General features: G+C 40.8%; 1 protein-coding gene across 1 annotated transcript in view; it reads left to right on the top strand.

Moving 5' to 3' along the window:
• nalf2 (NALCN channel auxiliary factor 2) overlaps positions 1–23,904 on the top strand; it is a 46,053-nt gene extending 22,149 nt beyond the window's left edge. The window contains exons 2-3 of the mRNA XM_024431422.2: positions 20,436–20,607; positions 20,759–23,904. Coding sequence (XP_024287190.1) covers positions 20,436–20,607; positions 20,759–21,069 — 483 coding nt within the window. The 3' untranslated portion in view covers positions 21,070–23,904. The remainder of the gene's footprint in view (positions 1–20,435; positions 20,608–20,758) is intronic.
• Positions 23,905–26,666: the final 2,762 nt, after the last annotated feature.

Raw genomic sequence — 26,666 nt, 5'->3', positions numbered from 1 at the left:
ATTTATACTGGTGTTCTCTGTTCGTCTTGTTTGTCAAGTCAACCAGTGTTTTAGTTATCAGCTCCTGCTTTCCCAGTCTCTTTTTCTCACCCTCCTGGTTTTGACCCTTGCCTGTGCTGACTATGTCTGCCTGCCTGACCCTGAGCCTGCCAGCTGACCTGTACCTTTGCCCTACCTCTGGTCTACTGACCCCTGCCTGCCTTTACCCATCTATTGCCTGCCCCTGTTGGATTATTAAACCATTGTTAATTCGACGTTGTCTGCATCTGGGTCTTACCTTCATACCTGATATGAACACGAGATTTACACATGAGAATGTGTTTAAGATTTGAAACCGCAAACTTCACATATGCAACTGCAATTCATATGTAAGTTGTGAAAACAAACATGCTATTCTTCTCACGTGTAAAGGTGGTGTTAACATGTGAACCCTTATTCAAAAGGCACTCGTGCATCTGAGCTACGTTTGTTGCAGGTGCATGGTAACAACTGAATAAGATGAGAGAAAATAAGAAACCTGCGCACAGAGCTCTTATGAATGCCTTGAGGCCGATTGGTAAGCTTAATAAAGAGCAGTGATATTAGCAAGAGCAGTGTGCGGGTTTCTGATTTTATCAACATGTCAACTCTAAAATTAGTGCATGTGAAAATATGGTTTCACGTGAAATTTAAGCTCGGCATGTGGAAACCTCTATTTCACATATGACAATGTGATTTCACATGTGAAACTGTACATTTTAATCATGTTTTTTTGTTGTAAGAGCTGTGTAGCATAAATATCAAAAACAAGCAAGGCACCCTGTCTTCCTCTTAAACAAGACGGTCTTAAAAGTTTGTATCGAGGTCACCTTTTGTAGAGCAGAGCACATCGGTTGCCCTCCAAGTGTGGCACACTCTCACATTTTATTTTTAATGAGCGTCTAGTAGAAACGCCTGTCAGCTAAGGAAGCCTATCCAAACAGATCCCCCCTCTTTCACTAGACTGTACCGCGGTGACACGTGTCCCCTCCCTGTTGTCCCTACTGACACCCTGTGTTATGGCAGATTTGCTATCCCAGACAAGTGGAGGCACCATGGGACTACAGAGTTCATGCTTTCTGACAGGGTGGCTGATTGGTTTGAGTGGTTTTAGCATGGATGTGGCCTCTAGCGCACCTAATGTATTGTATTATACCAAATCAATCTGTCCCAACAGTAGTCTCTGCAGTGCAGAAGCTAGAAGCTAGAGGGGATGGCAACTTTCACTCAGCAGGCCTTCCATTCCATGTTTTCAAATCACAATTGTCCAAAATGCAGAAAAACAATGTGAAATAGAAAATAATTTGGTGTATTCCTGTATTAAAATAGCCTGGTTAGTAACAATTCATTTAATAAGACCGAAGGAAATAATTTAGGATTTGAGGGAATGTACACTGAACAGATATATAAACGCAACACGGAAAGGGTTGGTTTAATGAGCTGAAATATAAGCACACCTAAAATGTTCCATACACACACACAAATGTATTTCTCAAATGTTGTGCATACATTTGTGTAAATCCCTGTTAGGTGTGACATATCAAGAAGCAGATTAAACAACATGCTTATTACACGGGTGCACCTTGTGCTGGGGACAATAAAAGGCCACTCTTAATTATGACATGTCTCAAGTTCAGGGAGTGTGTAGTTAAATAAAGGTTCAATTTATATATATTTTTTAACTAGGCAAGTCAGTTAAAAACAAATTCCTATTTACAATGACTGCCAAATCCGGACGACGCTGGGCCAATTGTGCACGGCCCTATGGGACTCCCAATCACTGCCAGTTGTGATACAGCCTGGCATGCTGACTGCAGGAATGTCCACCAGTGCCGTTGCCAGAGAATGTGATTATCATTTATCTACCACTAGGCTACCTACCGGGACGGCTACCTGCCTAGTGGTTAGAGCGTTGGACTAGAAACCGAACGGTTGCAAGATCGAATCCCCGAGCTGACAAAGTAAAAATCTATCACTCTGCCCCTGAACAAGGCAGTTAACCCACTGTTCCTAGGCCGTCATTGAAAATAAGAATTTGTTCTTAACGGCCTTGCCTAGTTAAAGGTAAAATAATACAAATAAAATGACTCCAACGTCATTTTAGAGAATTTGGAAATGCGTCCAACCGAACTTGCAACTGCAGACCACGTGTAACAACGCTAGCCCAGGACTTCCATATTCAGCTTCTTTACCTGCGGGATTGTCTGAGACCAGCCACCCAGACAGCTGATGAAGCTGTAGGTTTGCACAACCAAAGAATTTCTGCACAAACTGTCTCGGGAAGCTCATCTGCGTGCTCATCTTCCTCCCCAGGGACTTGATTTGACTGCAGGTCGGCATCGTAACTGACTTCATTGGGCAAATGCTCACCTTCAATGGTCACTGGCACACTGGACAGCCATTGAAGAGGAGTGGGCCAACATTTTACGGGCCATGTGTCTTGCTGCATGAGGCAAATGTTGGTCACACTAGATACTGCCAGATTTTCTGATCCACGCCCCTACCTTTTTTTAAAGGTATTTTTGACCAACAGATGAACGTCTGTCTTCCCAGTCATGTGAAATCCATAGATTAGGGCCTAAGGAATTGATTTCAATTGACTGATTTCCTTATGAACTGTATAATCTTAATGTTTGCATGTTGTGTTTTTTTATATTTTTGGTCAGTACATGTACAGTGAGCCTATTTATTTACTAGAAAGCCACACTGCTTCTGCGTTTCACTAGTAAACAACCAGAAAGGTCTATGTGAGTAGGGCCATGAACTGAAATATTTTAGGTCAGAAGATGTTGCTGTCAGATTCTGTTTAGTTCTCTGATCTCTTTTGCTGTGGATGTTCTTGTTTGTGTGATCCTACACTGGACTTATGTTGGTTGCAGTAGTAAAATAAAATAGAGATGGATAGGAGGTGACAGCCCACAGTCTAATTCCTTATCTTTCCTCTTATGTAGGCTAGAGTTGCTGTTATTTCAGATTCTCTCCAGGCCCTTGTCCAATAGTCCCGTAAGCATTCCCGTTTGACAGAATTATTGCTCTTTCCAAGGACAAATATCTTATTTTTCTCAGTGTGACCTTACAGATCAGTCTTCTTTGGGGACGGAACACTGAAATCCTTCAGGCATAACTGTTATGGATGATGTCAACATCTTGGTGGGGGCATCTACAGATAACTTTCAGTTATGTTTTAACATGGGAGTGTCAAGTCTAAGCTGTTATGTATACTGGCTAATACTTTACATAAATGAATGGACACATTTCATAGGTGCAGTGGATTAGAGTGGGATTGTCCCTGTGCCTACCTGTCTTTTGCCTTGAGTCATACACATTTACTCTTAAAACATTACAACTGCTTTGTGTTCTGTAAAACTGCTCTGTCCGTACATATTGTGCACATTTCTCCAGTTCAGTTTAACCGGTTGGCCTATCCTAATATTCAGTCACAGTACTTTCCTGTTACCATATCATTATCTGAGTAGTGTAGGATATTTGTTAGCTTTGATTCTACATATTTGCTAATGTATTGGACCAGCTCTCACTATTTTTAAAATATGATATGGTCAATTATTTATGATCCCCCTTCTGCTGCTGCTGCACAAAGGCACCCAGTAAACACACCCTAGCAGTGTGTCAAATCAGAATCAATGTTTAATCACTGTTAATCTTATGTGACATTAGCTTTCTCGACGGAATAACAGGAGCAGCAGCTGTGCACTCTGCTTTTAGATATGATAGTACAGCCACCACACCAAGCTGCTTTGAAATCTATTTCCTATTGCAGGAAGTAAAGAAAATGTTATAATCTTAATGAGTACTGTATATTAATATTTAACCCTGACACTCACATTCTTTACCCATATCAATCTCTTTTCACACAAATTTTCTTACACGTTTTCAGCAATATATTGCTTTCCGTTATTTGTGCGAATGTGTATTTACTAATTGCATCATCAAATGTACATCCATAACCTAGGAGTATTTTGCTTCTATGTAAACAGGTGTATATGATGTTGGATGTCACTTCTGACCCCATATGCACCTGTTAACCTAGGAATATGTAAAGGATGGTAGTTTGGAACAGGAAGGGCTGAAGGGCTGTTTTGAAGTAACACAGCTGGCTCAGAGTATAAAGCAGCTGACTCTCAGCATTCTAGAATATCAATGAGGCAAGCTGGAGCTTCCTAAAGGATTTACGAAAGGGTTGTCACATACCCACACCACCAGTATTAGTCCAGTCCATTGGCTGCTGATTGGCATCATCTGACCAATAAAAGGGTGTTAGCCTGGACCATCTCTTTCATAAGCATGCGGTTATCCATATTCACCCCATGCATTGAGGAACAAGCATACTGCATCACATCTGTGCTGTGAATACTTGCAGTATAAGGAGTGACATCTTGCATTGGGAAATCATTCCATTTATCCTAAATGGAAGTCATAATAATAGTAATCTTAACGTTTTGAATTACATGCTGATAAGGTCGTTGCCCTGATCTTTTTTTCCTTCTTCCTGAAAGCAGTGAAGACTCCCTCCAGGGTCCTACTGCTGATGTGCCTGCCTTGACGGAAGGCCATGCTGTCTGCCTGCTTATCACCCTGGTGAATGGGCTCCATCAGCTGTGTAATGTGGCCTCCCTCCGTTGTCCTGGTTGGCAATTATTATAAATGTGCTCACAGATGAAAGTGGCACCACAGGGAGAATGACTGTTTCTACTGTAAACAAAACCTAAACAAAGGGATATTTGTTTTATGCAGTTAATCAATTCCATGCTTAACATTGGCGGTTTTTCAAGTAAAAGCTGATCTTGTTTGTATTTTTATGATTTTGGCTTTGCATTTATAGAATTCATTACAATTGGTTTAATTTATTTAGTTTATTCCATTTCATTTGGTTAAATAATAATGTATGAATGATAGTTTAAGATTTTCTCATTAAGGTGACAATTTTCAACAACATATTGTGTCCTCATAATATGTAATCTATTTAATAGTGTAGTCTGAGGTGTCCACCTGAAAAAGATATTTGTAAATATAGCTAGTTATGAAAGTTGTATTACTTTTATTACACTTGGGCTTCATATAAAGGCCCTTTTAAAAGACTGCAGAATTGGGGCAGTTTTATTTTCAGAAACAATCTCTCCATGAACCAGTTTCAATAATTAGATAGGATGATGTCTTACAGTGCCTTCAGAAAGTATTCATACACCTTGACTTATTCCACATGTTACAGCCTGAATACAGAATGGATTATTATTATTTTTTTTCCCTCACCCATCTACACACAATACCCCATAATGACAAAGTGAAAACATGTTTTAGAAATGTTTGCGAATTTATTGAAAATTAAGTACTGTATTTAATTTACATAAGTATTCACACCCCTGAGTCAATACTATAGTATGTAGAAGCCCCTCCGGGCACCGATTTACAGCTTTGAGTTGTCTTGAGTATGTTTTCAGCTTTGCACATCTGGATTTAGAGATTTTTTTTCCCCTGCAGATTTTCTCAAGCGCTGTTAAGTTAGATCGGGAGTGGCGGTGAACAGCAATCTTTGAGGCTTTCCACAGATTTTCAATGTGATTCAAGTCTAGGCTTTGGCTGGGCCTCTCAAGGACTTTCACATTTCTGTTCTGAAGCCAGTCCAGTGTCGCCCCAGTCTGTCATTTTCACTCTGAAGCTGGTTCTCATCAAGGATTTGCCTGTATTTGGCTCCACTCATTATTCATTCTATCCTTACCAGTCTCCCAGTCCCTGCAGCTGAAAAGCATCCCCATAGCATGACGCTGCCACCACTGTGCTTCACGGTAGGGAAGATGTTAGATGGGTGATGAGCTGTGCCTGGTTTTCTCCAGACATGGCGCTATACATTCAGGCCAAAGAGTAAAATTTTGGTCTGTCTAATGCATTTTTCTCAGGAGTGTCTTCCATCTGGTCACACTCCCAAAAAAGCCTAGATTGGTGAAGTGCTGTAGAGACTGTTGTCCTTCTGGCAGGTTCTCCCATCTCAGCTAAGGAACTTTGTAGTTCTGTCAGTGGTCATTGGGTTTTTAGTCGCCTCCCTGACCAAGGTCTTTCTTGCCCAGTTACTCAGTTTGGTCGGATGCCAGCTCTAGGCAGAGTCTGTTCCATATTTTCTTCAATTTCCCAATGATTGAGACCAATGTACTCTTGGAATAAACACAGTGCATTGGGAAAGTATTCAGATCCCTTGACTTTTTTCACATTTTGTTACGTTACAGCCTTATTCTAAAATTTTTATATTTTTTTCCTTCAATCTACCCACAATAACCCATAATAACAAAGCAGAAACAGGTTTTAGCAAATGTATTAAAAATAAAAACTGAACTAAGTATTCAGACCCTTTACTCAGTACTTTGTTGAAGCGCCTTTTACAGCCTCGAGTCTTCTTGGGTATGAAGCTACAAGCTTGGCACACCTGTATTTGGGGAGTTTCTCCCATTTCTTCTCTGCAGATCCTCTCGAGCTCTGTCAGGTTGGAAGGGGAGCGCCGCTGCACAGCAATTTTCAGGTCTCTCCAGAGCTGTTCGATCGGGTTCAAGGCCGGGCTCTGCCTGGGCCACTCAAGGACATTCAGAGACTTGTCCCAAAGCCACTCCTGTGTTGTCTTGGCTGTGTGCTTAGAGTCGTTGTCCTGTTGGAAGGGGATCCTTTGCTCCAATTTAAGGTCCTGAGCACATTGGAGCAGGTTTTCATCAAGGATCTCTCTGTACTTTGCTACGTTCATGTTTCCTTTGATCCTGACTAGTACCCCAGTCCTTGCAGCTGAAAAACATCCCCACAGTATGATGCTGCCACCTCCATGCTTCACCGTAGGCATGGTGCCAGGTTTCCTCCAGACGTAACACTTGGCATTCAGGCCAAAGAGTTCAATCTTGGTTTCATCAGACCAGAGAGTCTTGTTTCTCATAGTCTGAGAGTCCTTTAGGTGCCTTTTGGCAAACTCCAAGCGGCTGGCGTGCTTTCAACTGAGTGGCTTCCATCTGACCACTCTACCATAAAGGCCTGGTTGGTTGAGTGCTGCAAAGATGATTGTCTTTCTGGATGGTTCTCCACAGAGCTCTAGAGTTCCTGTCATAGTGGCCATCAGGTTCTTGATGACCTCCTTGACCAAGGCCTTTCTCCCGCGTTTGCTCAGAGTGGCCGGGCGGCCAGCTCTAGGAAGAGTCATTGTGGTTCTAAACTTCATCCATTGAAGACTGATGGAGGCCACTGTGTTCTTGGGGGGCCTTCAATGCTGCAGACATTTTGTGGTACCCTTCCCCAGATCTGTGCCTCGACACAATCCCGTCTCAGATCTCAACAGACAATTAATTTGACCTCATGGTTTGGTTTTTGATCTGACATGCACTGTCAACTGTGGAACCTTGTATAGACAGGTGTGCCTTTCCCAATCATGTCCAATCAATTACATCTTTGAATTTACCACAGGTGGACTCTGATCAAATTGTACAAACATCTCAAGGATGATCAATGGAAACAGTATGCAACTGAGCTCAATTTAGAGTCTCATAGGAAAGGGTCTGAATACTTAGACATTTTTTAAAATCAGAAATACCTTAAGTACCTGTCAATCTGTCATAATGGGGTATTTTGTGTAGATTGATGAGGAAAACATTTCAATTAAAGACTTTTTCTAAAATGGATTCAAAGTAACTGTGTAAGAAGGGAAGGGGTCTTTAAAGTTTCTGAATGCACTGTACCTCATCACAATTCTACCTTGTCGATCTACGGACAGTTCCTTGAACTTCATGGTATAGTTTCTGCTCGGCCGTGCACTGGGACCATTATATAGACGAGTGTTTCTTTCTAAATCATGTCCAAAAAAAATGTAATTGGTGTTAGGTGAAGTTAGTGACATCTCAAAGATGATCAAAGGAAATTGGATGCACCTGAGCTCAATTTCGAGTGGCATAGCAAAGGGGTGTGAATACTTACAGTACCTGTCAAAAGTTTTTTTCTTTATTGTAGAATAATAGTGAAGACTTCAAAACTATGGAATAATCATATCATGGAATGGAATCATGTAGTAAACAAATGTATTATAGATTCTTCAAAGTAGCCACCTTTTGCCTTGACAGGTTTGCACACTTAGCATTCTCTCAAACGGCTTCACCTGGAATGCTTTTACAACAGTACTTGAAGGAGATCCCACATATGCTGAGTACTTGTTGGCTGCTTTTCTTTCACTCTGCAGTCAACTCATCCCTAACCTTCTCAATAGCTTTGAGGTCGGGTGATTGTGGAGGCCACGTCATCTGATGCAGTACGCCATCACTCTCCTTCTTGGTCAAATAACCCTTACACAGCCTGGAGGTGTGTTGGGTAATTGTCCTGTTGGAAAACAATTGATAGTCCCATTAAGTCCAAACCAGATGGAATGGCGTATCGCTGTAGAATGCTGTGGTAGCCATGTTGGTTAAGTGTGCCTTGAGTTCTAAATAAATCATTGACAGTGTCACCAGCAAAGCACCCCTACACCATCACACCACCTCCTCCATGCTTCACGCTGGGAACCACACATGCAGAGATCATCCGTTCACCTACTCTGCATCTCACAAAGACACGGCGGTTGGAACCAAAAGTCTCAAATGTGAACTTGTCAGACCAAAGGACAGATTTCAACTGGTCTAATGTCCATTGCTCGTGTTTCTTGGCCCAAGCAAGTCTCTTCTTATTATTGGTGTCCTTTTAGTAGTGATTTCTTTGAAGCAATTCGACCATGAAGGCCTGATTCACACAGTCTCCTCTGAACAGTTGATGTGTCTGTGAAGCATTTATTTGGGCTGCAATTTCTGAGGCTGTGAACTCCAATGAACTTATCCTCTGCAGCAGAGGTAACTCTGAGTCTTCCTTTCCTGTGGCGGTCCTCATGAGAGAGAGTTTCATCATAGTGCTTGATGGTTTTTCTGACTGCACTTGAAGAAACTTGAAAATGTTCTGCATTGACTGACCTTCGTGTCTTGCTTATTTGAGCTGTTCTTGCCATAAAATGGACTTAGCCTTTTTGGTAAAAGACCATCTTTTGTATACCACCCCTACCTTGTCACAAAGAAATTCCACAAAATTACTTTTATTAAGGCACACCTGTTAATTGTAATGCATTCCAGGTGACTACCTCATGAAGTTGGTTGAGAGAATGCATAATGTGCAAAGCTGTCATCAAGGCAAAGGGTGGCCACTGAAGAATCTCAAATATAAAATATATAGATTTTTTTTTTGTTGCTTACTACATGATTCCATGTGTTCTTTTGTAGTTTTGATGTCTTCACTATTATTCTACAATGTAAAAAAATAAAGAAAAAACCTTGAATGAGTAGGTGTGTCCAACCTTTTGACTGGTACTCTATGTAAATGAGATCTGCATTTCATTTTCACTCAATTTTGAAAAACATATTTTTTGCACTTTGTCGTTATGGGGTATTGTTTGTAGATTTTTAATTTGGCCAAGAATGCAACAAAATGTGGAATAAGTCAAGGGGTATGAATTATTTTTGAAGGCACTAAAAGGGTTTTGGCATCAGCATTTCAAGTTTCAACAAAACTCCAGAGGACACTTGATGACTAATGTACTTTTTGAATTTGTTGCACAAGAGCATTTTATTGAATACAATTGTATCCATCTGCATTTATTTTAAGATTTGCCACAAATAACTTTGTATCAAAGGGGTGAAGATACTTTATCAAATGAAATTATGACACATTATCCAAGTCTAAGGGCAGTTTCAAAAATAATGGTGAGAGATTGGTGTACTGGTAGTAAAGTGGTAGTCAAGTAAGACAACAAAGCAAAGTGAGATATAACTAATTTACTTAGCCATTATTTAGCCATGTCCACAGACTTTATGTTCTGAGAGGAGGTTTAAACTAAGAGGATTGCGTATTTAATCGGCTCTCCATCTCAGGGTGCCTATCAGGGGAAGGGGATGTGACTCTCTAGAAGGATCAGAGACGCACTAAATACCTCACTTTTTCTCTGTTCCTCTTCCCATAACTGTGCCTGCACAAGATGTCCAGGACCATGACTCAATGAATCATCATTCTCACTCCAGAATTGGCATGTCCATTTATGAGCTCTGTTAACACAGGGATGCTCTTAATTTCCCATTGTCCAGTGTATACCATAATCTGCTGATTATTTTGTCTGAGCATTTTTCTATAGGGGTTCATTACACAGGTTTCATAATTTCAACTGCCCATTCACACACCATAGCCCTTCCTCCAATGGTCTCTACCACTGCTGACATTGTGAGACTATCAAAAAAAATTGAGGCCTTTAATAAGAGGTACTGCTCTGTGTTAGGCCACCCGGGATAACAAAGTGTAGTATAGTAATGGCCTTCTCTGTCCACAGCTGGTGTAACCCTCACAAGGTCTTGGTGCCCTGTCTGATTGGTGCCCACCTGGGAGACCTGTACTCTCCAACTCCTCTCCCATGCAGCCACCCTTTGCTTTAAGGGACATAGCGCTCCATCATCTGTCCAGATCGTTTTGTTTCCTCATAATTTTCTTGCCAAAGCCAATCAGTTTGTCTACAACTTAAAATCACTTGTAACACAAATAGTGGCTTCATAAGAATTCAGTAACATGAAGCGGTAGACTATTACATCTGTGCTGAAACTATTCTGTGTGGCATCTAGCGGAATGGACTGACTGCCATCATTTACTATCTATTAACCATAACCCTTGTCAGAATGCCAGATTTCTAATGATTTTTAATGAATCCATTCAGGGGTGTTTGAGATCTATGGACACTCCAGCATTACAGGTAGAACTGTCACCCATTAATGTCTTCATATGGCAGAGGGCAGCAGTTACATTAGACTGCATGTTCAGATATGAAATTCTGTGATATTTTGCTCCAGAACAGCAACTGTCTGTTATTCAGACCACTAGTTCCCCCGCTGAGGTTGTGTGTGTGTGTGTGTGTCTTTTCCACAAGGATATTCCAAAGATCTTGACAATGTTTCTATAACATTGTAGCTGTTTTAATTGACATGAAAATGTCGTTCCCATTACTATTGGTCATAATGTGCTGCCACCCCACCTCTCACATCACTGTAGGCTATGTGTGGCATGTGCTAAGCTGCTCTCCTCCATGTGTATGGTCCTGGGTATGTGCTGTCCATGAAATGGCTGCAGTCAGTCAGTGTTATATTCTGTGATGTGTGGGAGGAAACTCCCTGTTTGCATGATCTGTTTCCTCTGTCTTTATTTAGCTGTCCGGGCAGCTGAGTGTGTCCAAATGAAGGGTTGGCAGTTCACAAGCTCCTAGCCTTCCCTCGGGACAGTTACCATAGATACCACAGTCTGTGCCTAGCAACCTTCCTCTGTATGGCTTAGAGAATAATCACAATTAGAAAAGATGTTTCAATTTAAACTAGCCTCTGAAGGGTTTACCGGTAATGTCACTTTTCAGGTATTTAGATACTTTGACCATGTGCAGATGAGATAAGTAGTGAATGGTGATAGGATTGTTCAAGTTATTATCAGAAATTCCAGAATTGTCATAAACTGTCACATTGATTAGATGGGCACCACTCAAGCTGAAATTATTCCTGGAAAATGTAGGGTGCATTGCGTTTGAAGTTCTACCATGAAGTGTAACACATTTTATTTTACTCTTCAGAGATAAAGTAGAGTCAATAATATTAAACATCTCACAGTTAAGATAAGAAAACAGAGGGACATCCAAAGGATTGAGCCAACACAACTGTTTGAAGCAATATCATCTGTAGCCAACATATTATACAATATTCAGGAGCAGTCAAACAAAGAATCTTCCTCCAGCAATTAGCTCTTTCTGACAAACTTCACAGTTAATCCTAAAATTAGTCTTCATAGGTATCTGAGATTAGTATGCCACAAACACCTGCTCCTGTAGACGCCAATCAACCAACAGATCAAAACCTCCAAAGGTGTGTCTGTGCTTTTAATGCTACTTATAGTACATAGCAGAGGTACTATACCGGTCTTAATACACCAGCTATTGCGGTGAACGTTGATTAACAAGTACCTCCTACAACAGATGTTTAATGGACTTGATGCACCATGTTATGAACATCAGGGCTCTTCCTGAAAACTACCGGTCTCCCTATCTAGCTACTGTACATGTAGTGTATGGAAATGTCTGAATGCATATTTTGGAATATTTGGGAGAGATATATCTAAAGCACATCTATTACCAGTTTATTACAAGCAATACACGGGGAAGAATATATTATTTTCCTAGAGGCACTGTAAAAGGGAGTAGCACTATTGCAAGTAGACATCAGAGAAAGCAGAGTGACTCATCTATTGGCAACCGACATGGAAGACACAGGGCAAAACTAGGGCATCTGTTGCTCTTAATCGTATCTGTATCTCCACTCTGGCCGCTGACTGGAAACCTCCCTCAGGAACTGTAGTATTCAGATACATGTGTGTCACATTCCTGTGTATCATGTTTTAATGTGCCATTGTGCTTACCACTGCATTATCCTGTAATACAACTCCAGTAGTATAGTCATGCAGGGGGAAAAGTGATCAACTAATGTTATAATGTACAACGTGATCTTGTGATCATTTAAGTCAGATGTTCCTGATAAATTTTTCTGACCCATGCCAGTATTCTCTTTCCAACAATAAGGTGTTCCTTGATCCAGGTCTTCAGTTAGACTTGATCTTTCTGATTATTCAGAGGATACATGTTTATGACCGCTGTATGCTGGGCCATTTCCACCCAATTTATACATGCATAATTGCTTCACATCACTGTTACTGAAAAGGAACCCAGCTGCCATAGAGCTGCAGTGTAGGCCCACTGTCACCTGACCCCTTTAGCTATGAGAATAGATTTGGGAGAGAGATACAGAAAGAAAGAGGGCTCTTATAGCAGGACTTTCTATCCCCTTTAGCGATGAGAATTTATTTTGGAGAGTGAGAGCTCTTAAGATCGTCTTCAATAATATATTACTATAACATACAGTATAGCTTTTGTCCCAAAGGGAGCCAAATGGGGTAACTAAGTATATTTGGATTCTAGATTCCCTATAGGTCATAAATACTTGACAACCAATCTACTAAAGCTACCACTAGTTAGTACTGCAACATAAGATACCTGACGGTATCACTTGTCAATGTCTCAAATGTGTTGGACTAAAACTGGTCTGTATTTTGTACTAACTGAGTGCGATCTGAGGTCACATTCGTTAGAACTGATACCCACTCCAAAGGATTCTCTTGGAACAATTAATTTGGAGTTGTGTGGTTCCTCCCCTTAGCAACAAGCTACCTATTGATTTAACAGCAAGCCAGGTGCTCCACGGGCATGGAGCATTTTAATGTGTATGACAGTTTGCCATTGTTTTTTTTTTTTTAATTTTACCTTTATTTAACCAGGCAAGTCAGTTAAGAACAAATTCTTATTTTCAATGACGGCCTAGGAACAGTGGGTTAACTGCCTGTTCAGGGGCAGAACGACAGATTTGTACCTTGTAAATATGAATTTGTTCTTAACTGTATAAATTATTTAAAAAATGTATCCTAGCTAAAAGTATAGGAGGGAAAATTAAAATAGTGGAAGATTGAGTAGGCAATACTGTAATAAACTGTAGGTAATACAACACACTCTAATGCTAGGAATTTCTAGACTTGTTTTGGCAACTCCAAGCGAACCTTTGAGGCTCATGCTCTTAACTTGCTCTCTGCTCTTTTCCTGAGCTGTGCATAATGACAGGTTTGCCTGTGTAGTGGCAGGAGTGGAGAGGAGAGGCACTCACTGGTTCTTGCACTGTGAAATGAATAAGCATAACTACTGCATATGTTTGATGAAAAACTCATGATTTGACTAATTGATAAATGGAACAAATTAAGAGGTCCTGAATAAATATAATATGCCATTAAACAGACGCTTTTATCCAAAGTGACTTACAGTCATGCGTGCATAGATTCTTATGTAATCATGGTCCCAGGAATCAAACCCATTATCCTGGCTTTGAAAGTAACAAACGCATGCTTTACCAACTGAGCTACAGAGGACCACTCTGCCACCTGGATGTGAAAGGGCTTGTTTTGCTGTGGCCTGTTCATCCCAACATTGAGGTAGTTATGGTCTTATCTTGGAGAAAAATATAGTTCAAATCACATCTGTTCCACCATAGAACTGACTCCAAAAGGTTCATGATTAGATACCTGCTTAACGAGGTGATTAAAACAGTGCAGACGTATTTTGCTTTAATTGAATCTGCTCTGGATGCTTTCCTCATCACTTTCAGTCCTGGCCAAATATAGGACCTGCAGCAGACAGTGAATATGGCTCATTACGTTCTACCTCACCTTCACATACTAGATGCTTGCTGCATTCGCAAGACATCTGTCACACATTTTAAAAGAGCTTACATTAAATACATCATATATCTGCACTTTAGCTACACTCTGTACAGGAATGGAAACGCGTTACAGCAGCATGTGAAACACTGTAGGAGTGGTAGAAGGCTTATTTTCACTGTGTCTCTTGCCTTTTTCTATTGAGCACTTGAAACATCATTGGTCTCATGCAGTTGACTGTCTCCAGCCTGTTAGAGCAGCCCTGTGCTGTACATCTGTCTGCCGGGCCGGGAATAGAGCCAGCTCATTGGGCTGTATAAGGATAGCCAGGTTAACAGGCCCTCATTCAGAGCCAGACAAGCGGCTAACACTCCTTAGTCTGAGACCCACACAAAGCCAGGTTGTCAGGTTAGCACACTGCTTTCCTTGAGTCTGTGAAAGACCACAATCAAAGTCAAGCTAGCTTTTAGCCCTTCTAGCCGGCAGACTATCACCTTTATGTAGAACATAATTTCATGATTTGGGTTTGGGCTCATAATGTACTCAAAGTTTATTTGACCAGGAATTCAATGCATTAATGTAATGCTGTCGCTCTGAAAGCCATCTCAATCAATTACACTGCTCTATACAATTACTGATTTGCTTTCTGACTGTTAAAACTGTTCACATCAAACTCACTAAAGGTTGTTTAATGAAGGTAGTTTTATTATGATTGGAAAATAAGTTAAGGGTTTGTGATTCTGCACATTTTATAGGAAATGATTTTGAATCATTGGGTGTTAACCATGCTGTATGATTTCCGGTGACACAAACAGGATTTCAGTGTAGCAGTGAGGACATCTGCTGGTGAAAAGAATACTGCAGGCAACTTTTGCATTGACTGAAAGACTGTAGTAGACTATACAGCAGTATGTGCAAAGCCATGCCCAAAGAAGTACAATAAAAACAGACATTTTATAGGACTTGCCTACCCATGTCATGCTGTGTGGTCTCTAACTGTGCAAAGGATTGCTGTATGGAAGACAGGCCTCGTTTTAAAAGGGTGTTGTCGACTGACTGGGGATGCCCAGGGGTGTATTCATTAGTTGGATCTGTTGAAAACATTCAGTCTGTTGTAAAATGTTTAGCAACAGAAACCGTTTACCATTTAATTTATAGTAGAAACTAATAGAAACTGTTGTTTTCATTATAAAACGTTTTCCGTTTGGAGTAAACGGTTGACTAAGAAAACAACCGTTACTATTAGACAAATGAATGTAGTTCCCTCCCCGTTTGGTTCATAAATTAAACGGTAAATGGTTTCTGTTGCTTAATGTTTTGCAACAGACTAAATGTTTTCAACAGAAACTGACTAATGAATACACCCGAGGGCAGACTTTTTTTTTAATAGGCCTAATAAAAAAGGCAGACAAAGCCCTGATGTCATGAGAAAATCCATGGAAAGGTTGTTAAAAAGCAGACATTAAACAGCCCCCAATTAGCTTGAAGAGTAGACTTTATCCAACTGTGTGCAGCATTTAAAGTTAACTTTAGGCCTAAATGTAACTTAAACCATTGATTCTGTTATGTTTTTGTCACTTGTGCAGTTTGCTTTGGACAGAGGAGTCCACTTTTTTCCCCTACAGTATCGTTGGTCGGTGCTGTAGATCTACAGTTAAAGTCGGAAGTTTACATGAACTTAGGTTGGAGTCAATAAAACTAGTTTTTCAACCACTCCACACATTTCTTGTTAACAAATTATAGTTTTGGCAAGTCAGTTAGGACATCTACTAATTTTTCCAACAATTGTTTACAGACAGATTATTTCACTGTATCACAATTCCAGTGGGTCAGATGTTTACATACACTAAGTTGACTGTGCCTTTTAAACAGCTTGGAAAATTCCAGAAAATGATGTCATGGCTTTAGAAGCTTCTGATAGGCTGATTTACATCATTTGAGTCAATAGGAGGTGTACCTGTGGATGTATTTCAAGGCCTACCTTCAATCTCAGTGCCTCTTTGCTTGACATCATGGGAAAATCAAAGGAAATCAGCCAAGACCTCAGAAAATAAATTGTAGAACTCCACAAGTCTGGTTCATCCTTGGAAGCAATTTCCAAACGCTTGAAGGTGCCACGTTCATCTGTACAAACAATAGTACGCAAGTAAAAACACCATGGGAACACGCAGACGTCATACCACTCAGGAAGGAGACGCGTTCTGTCTCCTAGAGATTAATGTACATTGGTGCGAAAAGTGCAAATCAATCCCAGAACAACAGCAAAGGACCTTGTGAAGATGCTGGAGGAAACGGGTACAAAAATATTTATATCCATAGTAAAACAAGTCCTATATCGACATAACCTGAAAGGCAAAGATTGTACTTTTTGAAGAAATGTCCTCTGGTCTGATGAAACAAAAATAGAATTGCTTGTCCATAATGACCATCGTTATGTTTGGAGCAAAAGGGGGAGGCTTGCAAGCCAAAGAACACCATCCCAACCATGAAGCACGATGGTGGCAGCATCATGTTGTGGGGGTGCTTTGCTGCAGGAGGGACTGGTGCACTTCACAAAATAGATGGCATCATGAGGGGTGAAAATTATGTTGATATATTGAAGCAACATCTCAATCAGGAAGTTAAAGCTTGGGTCTTCCAAATGGACAATGACCCCAAGCATACTTCCAAAGATGGGACAAAATGGCTTAAGGACAACAAAGTCAAGGTATTGGAGTGGCCATCACAAAGCCCTGACCTCAATCCCATAGAAAAATTGTGGGCAGAACTGAAAAAATGTGTGTGAGCAAGGAGGCCTACAAACCTGACTCAGTTACAGCAGCCATGTCAGGAGGAATGGGCCAACATTCACCCAACTTATTGTGGGAAGCTTGTTGAAGGCTACCCAAAATGGTTGTCCCAAGATAAACAATTTAAAGGCAATGCTACCAAATACTAATAGAGTGTATGTAAACTTCTGACCCACTGGGAATGTGATGAAAGAATTAAAAGCTGAAATAAATCATTCTCTCTGCTATTATTCTGACATTTCACATTCTTAAAATAAAGTGGTCATCCTAAATGACCTAAGACAGGGATGTTTTACTAGGATTAAATATCAGGAATTGTGAAGAACTGAGTTTAAATGTATTTGGCTAAGGTGTATGTAAACTTCCGACTTCAACTGTATGTCAGCATCAATCAAGCTGACCTCGACAGTGTTGGTAGTGAACTCGGGTGGCCATAGGTGGCATTTACTTTGTGTCCGTTCATCATTCTGATATTGTTACAGAGAGAAGTCAACTTAATGTTACTAGATATAAGTTTTCCAGAGGCATTATCCAAAATCTCCAAGTATGGGTATGGTATGGGCAGGCATAAGCTACGGACAACAAGCACAATTTTCATGTTATCGATGACAATTTGAATGCACAGAGATACCAGGATAAGTTCCTGAGGCCCATTGCCGTGCCATTCATCCGCTGCCATGATAATGCACGGCCCCATGTCGCAAGGATCTGTACACAATTCCTGGAAGATGAAAATGTCAGTTATTCATACACGCCAGACATTTCACCCATTGTGCATGTTTGGGACGCTCTGGATCGTTGTTTATGACATCGTGTACCAGTTCCCGCCAATGTCCAGCAACTTCGCACAGCCATTGAAGAGAAGTGGGACAACATTCCACAGGCCACAATCAACAGCCTGATCAACTCTATGCGAAGGAGATGTGTTGTGCTGCATGAGGCAGATAGTGGTCATACCAGATACTGACTGGTTTTCTGGTCACACCAGATACTGACTGGTTTTCTGGTCACACCAGATACTGACTGGTTTTCTGGTCACACCAGATACTGACTGGTTTTCTGGTCACACCAGATACTGACTGGTTTTCTGGTCACACCAGATACTGACTGGTTTTCTGGTCACACCAGATACTGACTGGTTTTCTGGTCACACCAGATACTGACTGGGTTTCTGATCCACGCCACTACATTTTTTAAAGGTATCTATGACCAACAAATGCATATCTCTATTTCCAGTCATGTGAAATCCATAGATTAGGACCTAATGAATTTATTTCAATTGATTGATTTCCCTATATGAACTGTAACTCAGTAAAATCTTAGAAATTGTTGCATGTTTCATTTTGTATTTTTGTTCAGGATACATATAACGTGACTAAAACAGTGTGTACAAATGATTAAAGTGACCAGTGTTCCATGACTCTATATAGGGAAAAGCAGTGTCAATACATGACAAACACAATGCACTCCAAATAAATGCACCAGTTGGACGAGAGAACTCCACTCGAATTACACAGAACTGATATTTCATAGTCACGTGTTTAAAATCAGTAGCAAAATTGGGGAACTTCATAATTTAGTGGGGCGCACACAAGTGTGAACAGGGTTTGAATTTGGCACAAATGTGATAGTGGCCATCTTTGATTGCTGTGTGCAGTGAAGATAAATTGTCTCCAGTTCAACCGTATAAAATTGAGTCTTTGTACAGATTGCAGACATGGCATCGCAAGAAGAGGATGAAGGGCTTTTGAACTTAATCCCAGATTGAGATTGAATGAATCAGTGCTCGCTGGAGGCTCATTGATTACACCTCAAATCTATTTATCCCTCCCGTCATTGGTTCCTTTCTCTGCCAGCTACTGTCAGTCACCATGCACTAGGGTTTATTATCATGTGCTTTTCAGTAGCTTTTAATGCTAAACATGTCAGAAACTGAAGTTGGAATATTATTGATGGTTTCTACCTGTCCAAAGAGGGAGAACGTAGGCCTACAGTAAAAAAAACATTGGTAAGAATGGATGAGATACACCATTTATTGTTCTTATCCCCTCATCTCTCAAGTATTTTATTTCTTATCACAGGATTAGTATTGTTTTGCAATAGGTTGTACATACAGTACAAACATGTTTGATAACATCTTGTTACAGAGTCAACTTCTGTGGTTTGAACTTATTTATTCAGATGAGTTCAGTTCTGAGGCCCCTTGTTCTTGAGGATGTTGCTGAGTCCCTAGATGGTCTTTGTCATTCTCAAAACACAATTCCAGTGTACCATCTGTCAGCAATATACTGCAGGTTAAGGTGTATGGAAATGTAGTCAGGGGATTCCTCTCTCATATCTGTGTCTGTCAGGAGTTCGTAATTGAAAGGTTAACCGAGGAAGCACGCAGAGGAAGACATACTGAACATTGGGCTACGGTGTAATAGTGTGCAATGTAGTGTGTTTTAATTGTGCGAGAAAATAATTGAGTATCTGTTGAGTATCCTCCTCCTTTAGCGATCTACCATGTTTATTCTAGGTGGAGCAGGTGACTTTAGTCCTTTAGATTAACCCCCATCTCCTTGGGTTGATGTGTCACTGGATAAGCATCATCTAATCCTCTTGTGAATAGAGCAAAAGAGGGTTGTAGTAGTGTTGTGTGCACTATACCGATGGTTGACCACATGATAAATATAATGACTGTGAAAGAGGCTCTGGCTCATTCTGCTGCCTTGACAGCAGTAGCCCTTGGCTCCACAGCAGAGCGGAGGTGAAGAAACTGCTGTGGTCCTCTGTCTACATCACTGCTGCCCTGCTTCCTGTGCATCTGTCTATGGCGAGCTGCTGCCAACTTGCTCATATTATCAGCTATATTTATCTCTCTTACTTTATCATACACAGGACCTGGTGAAGAGCTTTCTGAGTAGGTTGAAGATATGCCCTGGATCTCCTTTAGATATATAGTACTGTGCTCCAGTTTGCTGGCCCCATACAGTGCTTGTTACAGTGATTTTCAGTGTGCATTACCACATATGCTGACTCAGTTAGTTTCACTATATGGTTCTGTGGTTATAGCCTTGAGAGTAAACTGTTGATGAAGTGTATACCGGGTTTTCTTGCACTGTAGTCAGCCCAATTAGTATCATCTGTCCACTTATGGCCACCTCAGCAGAAGACAGTAGATGTTTGTAATAGCTGCTAATACTGTAGAAATGGTTTTAATGTCCATCCATTAGCCTCAATTACACCCATTATCACCTCAGGCACTGCTATGACAAAAACCTGCTGTGTGTGAAAGCCGCCAGGCGCTGTGCTCTTTTCTTGCAGTCAGTCTACAAAGCCTGGTTATGCTCAGAATACTTCAACGCCACCCAGAGCCAGTGTCAACACAGGATTCCCTGCAAGCAATATTGTCTGGAGGTCCAGACCATGTGCCCCTTTGTGTTACCAGACAATGACGACTTGGTCTATGGAGGACAATCCAGTTTCATCTGTGCAGGTACAGTATGATTTGGGCCTTGAGTGACATTCTGTTGTTTGTGTTGCTATTTTTCGCTCACCTCCCATAATTTCACAGGGACTGTAACTTGTTTGTCATCTGATAAGATCATCTGGATCTTAAATCTGTTTCTTCTCTTTGTGTGATGCAGGGCTACTAGAAAACCATTTAACCAATGCAGACCCAGAGTGTTGTGACGTCAGATGGAGTGGCTGCGACCCCTCTGTGGGGGCGGCGTGTGCCCTGACCCAGCTTCCGGGGTCATCATCATGGCAGCGGCGCAGCTCCCCACCTGTGTCGGCTGCGTCGCGACTGTGCAGCAGCAGACTCAGACTGTGTGTTCTGGTCCTCATCCTGCTGCACACTGTCGTCTCCTTTTCCACTGTCCAGAGCAGTGGCGCTGTGGGCCTGGAGGCCATGGTACCCCTGCCCCTGGAGGAGAGCTCTGCCCGAGAGGAGTGACTGACGATGAACAAGAGTTTCTACTGTTCCCCCCCGGCTTCCAGTCTACAGAGACTCCCTTCCTTCCCACTACCTGAGGAGTGAGGCGTATAACCCTCTCTCTCCATCCAGTCCCCTCCACAGGACATCAGGAATGAGGAGGTTATACACCACTCCAGGGAAGGCTACAGGTCGGTATACCTCTTCGCTCTCCACCACACTAGAGGAGTGGCGAAGCACGGGCCCTCCCCTCCCACAACACAGAGGGATATGGAGGTAGATAAGGCTTCGGAACTGAGAGCCAGCCATATCTCACGTGTAAGGAGGACATGAGAGGGCATGGTGAAAGAGGCGGGTCTCCCATCATGCTGAAAGAGGTACTGAATGCTGTTTCTAAGAAGGGTTTGGGTACAAATGGCCTTTTTCGCTAATCACCACTCTATTTAATACGTTGAGTGATGGTTTTGGGGAGTTACGTACGAGGTTGAGTTTGTGAATTGCACAATTGGGAAAGCGTGAGTTGCAGGCTTGTATGCTACTTTTTATTTAAAAAAATGTGTGTGTGTGTGTGTGTGTTTGCGTGTGCGTGTGCGTGCGTGTGCATGTGTGTGTGTGTGTGTGTGTGTGTGTGTGTGTGTGTGAATGCAGTGAACAATTCAGCAATTTAATTTATATGACCCAACACATGAAATCAGGTGATCATTACATCTTTCAAGCCAATAGTATACTTGCGAGAAATACTTTGTTTGGCTTACAGTAAATATAGTTATTATTATTCTCAGTAACACTACCCTCATTGTCATATACCAAGCAGAATAATTTCATGCAAATATTAGATTACAGATCTTAACCGAAGGTAAACCATGTTGTTTTTGATAGATGTCAGAGGTATACTATTAATGCTGTGGAGGAACATGTGTCTATGCAAAGCTGATTGAAACCAGTGGAAACTCCCCCTGGGTGTCTAATCGCTTACAGAAGGTAGATGATTGTGCCATGGAAGACTGTCTGGATTATAACTACACCAATCATTTCTTACTCATAAAACAGACAATTTACCACATATAACATATAACAAAGACCCAGAATGGCTAATTGGAGCAGGAGGCCCTTAATCACGGCTAAATGTTTAAGAAAATATTTTCAAGATGCGAATGCGTCGCATCATCAAAAACAATTTCTGTCACAGTAGAGATTTAGGGTGTGTCTATGCCCTCAATGTGAAATAGAGTGATTATTTGGAAAGAACCAAAACGTTTATATATATATAGATATATATATATATATTACTTCTAAATTCTAAATATCAGAGATATGAAAAAGATCCACCTTGATTTTTTTCATAAAGGTCATCTGTTGGCACGGTATTGTTATTTGTAAAGAAGAGCTAGAGTATAACTATATAAATGGTTCTCATGTGTTTCTGATTTATCACATAAAATTATTCTGACCTCTCTCTTCCTGGCATAATCTGTGTATTATTAAAAATAAAACGTTTTTTACATTTGGGCTTGTCTTTGGGAAGCTGAAATAAGATGTCTTCCAATGTGACAAATTGATTCACAAATACAAATATATTTGAAACATTATTTGTATCTTACAAAGTCATTCTAAGCCAAAACTATTGTTTTAGAGTAATCCTGGGTTCACCTCCCAAACACATACTGTATGTGACCTTGGTCTACCACAACACAGGCATAATGTTTATGTCCTAACAAAGCTATTGTAACTATTTTACTATTGAAAAACTATATCATAGCAGAGGTTTTTACAGAGTATATGAATTGAACTTGGATTTGAATATATGATATAAAAAAGTATGACATTTAAGAGATTCTTCATTTATCCTAAATAAAATATATAATATCACTGTAGCCTTTTAATGCCTACAATGAATTAGTAGGTGCTAATTTTATGTCAGTGTCTAACGAACTGCTAGTTTCTTTAGTTTATATTGCTAAAAGATAGTTATTTTTCTTACGACTGACTGTGGTGTGTAACTGAATATCTAACAGACATTGTTGACATGCTGATTTATAAACTGGTTGAAGATACCAAACACTGTAAAAGAGACAACCATGTTGATAACTATACCTTGGGATTGAAAATCCTGCCTGCCTTGTATGACTAACGTGTGAAACATTGTCTGGTCTCCCTATTTCCAAAAAGGCCACTTGTACCCTTCATTCATATCAGTCATGGCTGTTGCTCATCCTGCTAGAATATGAAGGAATCGTACCTCTATCAGAGAAAGGAAAAGGGGATAAACATCTACACTGGTGTCCTAAGCCTGTATTCTGTTAGGGAAATACTTCTTATGCCATTTTATACACTGTGCTTCATTGTTTAGAACTTTTTGCACTAGTTCTAATAACATTTATTTTTCTCTGAGATTGTTTTGAAACTGTGCTAATTAATTCCGTTCTAAAAACAAATATTATCCCATATCTGTGTTTCTAGCTAACCTGTATATATGAAATCGGTTTTCTGTTTCTATTGTATTTTGGGCGGATCAGTGCCTGTTCACTGTTAAAGCCCAATAAAGTAATACAATTGTTCATCAACAGCCTCTCTTTTTGTGAGCAGTGCATTGTTAAACAACCTGAACTTTAGATTAAAAGTGAGCATCACCCTCATCATCACGCAGAGAAATATATCAGTTGAAGGGTCACATAAACATGTCATGTCCGTGTTACTCTGTTTTACCAGTAGAGAGAGCTGTTGTTAAGTGAGAAGTGTGAGAAAATCAGTATGCTGTATATTTGTGAGAGAACTGTCTGCAGCACCATACTATTTCTGCATCAATGTCAGTGAGAAGGTTTTATACTGATTACTATTAAACAAAATATGATTTCACTTCCTGCTGTTATATGATCAGTCAAATTCCTGGAAAATAGACACCGACTACTGCACATTGGATTATCACAATCACATTTCAAATGTGATGTGTGACAGTATGCCTTGATAAGCAAATTGCCTTAGAAAACAAAAAAGTATACTCTGTGTGTAAGTATGCTCTTATTTTAGTTTCTCTTTGAACACTGGAGTGAGAAACCACATTAGCATGGTCAAGTGTTTCATAAATGGTACACCTTTTGAAATGATTTGAAATTATTACCTTGTGAGTGGCCTATTCATGTCCTTGTGAATTATGCATATTATCTGCTGAGGTAGTCTCCAACATTATTTGGTGGTACTACAGTGTACAGTATATCCACTCTGACAGTACTTGTGTCTGATTGATTTTTGCAATAATGTTGTTATATTTCTCTTCAAACAGTGCAGTATGAGGGCCTGGTCTCTCTAATACATCTGCTGTTCTGTTGACGCCTGTCAGATGTTGAGAAAAAAGAATGGATCACAGCAAATCTTCACATCAGAAAAGGGCAGTTTCCCAGTTCTCTGTTGTATTGATGTTCAAATCTCATTCTGAACATTGGATCTCATAAAGCTCCTCTAAAAGCATGATCCATTCCCAATGCTGGAAAGTGATAAAAGACATATTTATATGAAGCTTGTTTTATTGCTCTTGGAATGGTGCTTCTACAGAGTGTCCTTTCTAAAGTGAATACTTTAAGGAACAGACATGGCCCATGAAAGATATAGGGACAGCCCCACTTGGTTCTGGGATGGAGACAAAGGATCCATGATTTAAGGTATGTTCCCCACAAACTGTTTAATTTTGTCAATGTATTACCTATGACCTTCCCACCCACCACTGCCATGTCTGTAGACATGTATCCCTATGTAGAAACATGAACATCATCTAGTTAATGCTGGAGATATTCTTGGGCTTACTTGAATAGAATGAATGTGGGTCCGTGATGGTTTTGCCTGTATTTACATATCACCACTGAATGTTAGTGGGTGATAGACAGGGGTTGTCTGGGATTCTATGTATGTTCATGTCTGTTCTGCTATGCATAAAAACAACAGTGCTGGAATCACTGCTTTACTCTTTTATGACAGTGATGGGCATTCCTTACCTTTGGGGGCCTTGGTGTCTGCAGGCTCCTGGGGTTGCCTACCAATCCACAACAGACCTAGACTTGGAAAACCAGATGGAGTCACTTACTGCCTATTGTGCTGAAACATTGACAAAACACAAACCAGGAGATCCTAAAGCTTTCCTGTAGCTTTCCAGGCTTACCAACAATATATCTATGGCCAGTGTTCATGTGTTGATCAAATTAACTCAGAAGGTCAACACATAATGTTACCTTATGACCTGAGAGATTACATCAACGAGGAAGGATATACAGTGGGTGGGGGAAAGTATTTAGTCAGCCACCAATTGTGCAAGTTCTCCCACTTAAAAAGATGAGAGAGGCCTGTAATTTTCATCATAGGTACACTTCAACTATGACAGACAAAATGAGAAAAAAAATCCAGAAAATCACATTGTAGGATTTTTAATGAATTTATTTGCAAATTATGGTGGAAAATAAGTATTTGGTCACCTACAAACAAGCAAGATTTCTGGCTCTCACAGACCTGTAACTTCTTTAAGAGGCTCCTCTGTCCTTCACTCGTTACCTGTATTAATGGCACCTGTTTGAACTTGTCAGTATAAAAGACACCTGTCCACAACCTCAAACAGTCACACTCCAAACTCCACTATGGCCAAGACCAAAGAGCTGTCAAAGGACACCAGAAACAAAATTGTAGACCTGCACCAGGCTGGGAAGACTGAATCTGCAATAGGTAAGCAGCTTGGTTTGAAGAAATCAACTGTGGGAGCAATTATTATGAAATGGAAGACATACAAGACCACTGATAATCTCCCTCGATCTGGGGCTCCACGCAAGATCTCACCCCGTGGGGTCAAAATGATCACAAGAACGTTGAGCAAGAATCCCAGAACCACACTGGGGGACCTAGTGAATGACCTGCAGAGCTGGGACCAAAGTAACAAAGCCTACCATCAGTAACACACTACGCCTCCAGGGACTCAAATCCTGCAGTGCCAGATGTGTCCCCCTGCTTAAGCCAGTACATGTCCAGGCCCGTCTGAAGTTTGCTAGAGAGCATTTGGATGATCCAGAAGAAGATTGGGAGAATGTCATATGGTCAGATGAAACCAAAATACAACTTTTTGGTAAAAACTCAACTCGTTGTGTTTGGAGGACAAAGAATGCTGAGTTGCATCCAAAGAACACCATACCTACTGTGAAGCATGGGGGTGGAAACATCATGCTTTGGGGCTGTTTTTCTGCAAAGGGACCAGGACGACTGATCCATGTAAAGGAAAGAATGAATGGGGCCATGTATCGTGAGATTTTGAGTGAAAACCTCCTTCCATCAGCAAGGGCATTGAAGATGAAACGTGGCTGGGTCTTTCAGCATGACAATGATCCAAAACACACCGCCCGGGCAACGAAGGAATGGCTTCGTAAGAAGCATTTCAAGGTCCTGGAGTGGCCTAGCCAGTCTCCAGATCTCAACCCCATAGAAAATCTTTGGAGGGAGTTGAAAGTCTGTGTTGCCCAGCAAAAGCCCCAAAACATCACTGCTCTAGAGGAGATCTGCATGGAGGAATGGGCCAAAATACCAGCAACAGTGTGTGAAAACCTTGTGAAGACTTACAGAAAACGTTTGACCTCTGTCATTACCAACAA

This window comes from Oncorhynchus tshawytscha, linkage group LG09, assembly GCF_018296145.1.
Source record: "Oncorhynchus tshawytscha isolate Ot180627B linkage group LG09, Otsh_v2.0, whole genome shotgun sequence".
In the NCBI taxonomy this organism is placed as follows: domain Eukaryota; kingdom Metazoa; phylum Chordata; class Actinopteri; order Salmoniformes; family Salmonidae; genus Oncorhynchus; species Oncorhynchus tshawytscha.
The sequence above is the reverse complement of the archived record's forward strand: the minus strand, read 5'-3'. Positions and strand labels throughout refer to the sequence as shown.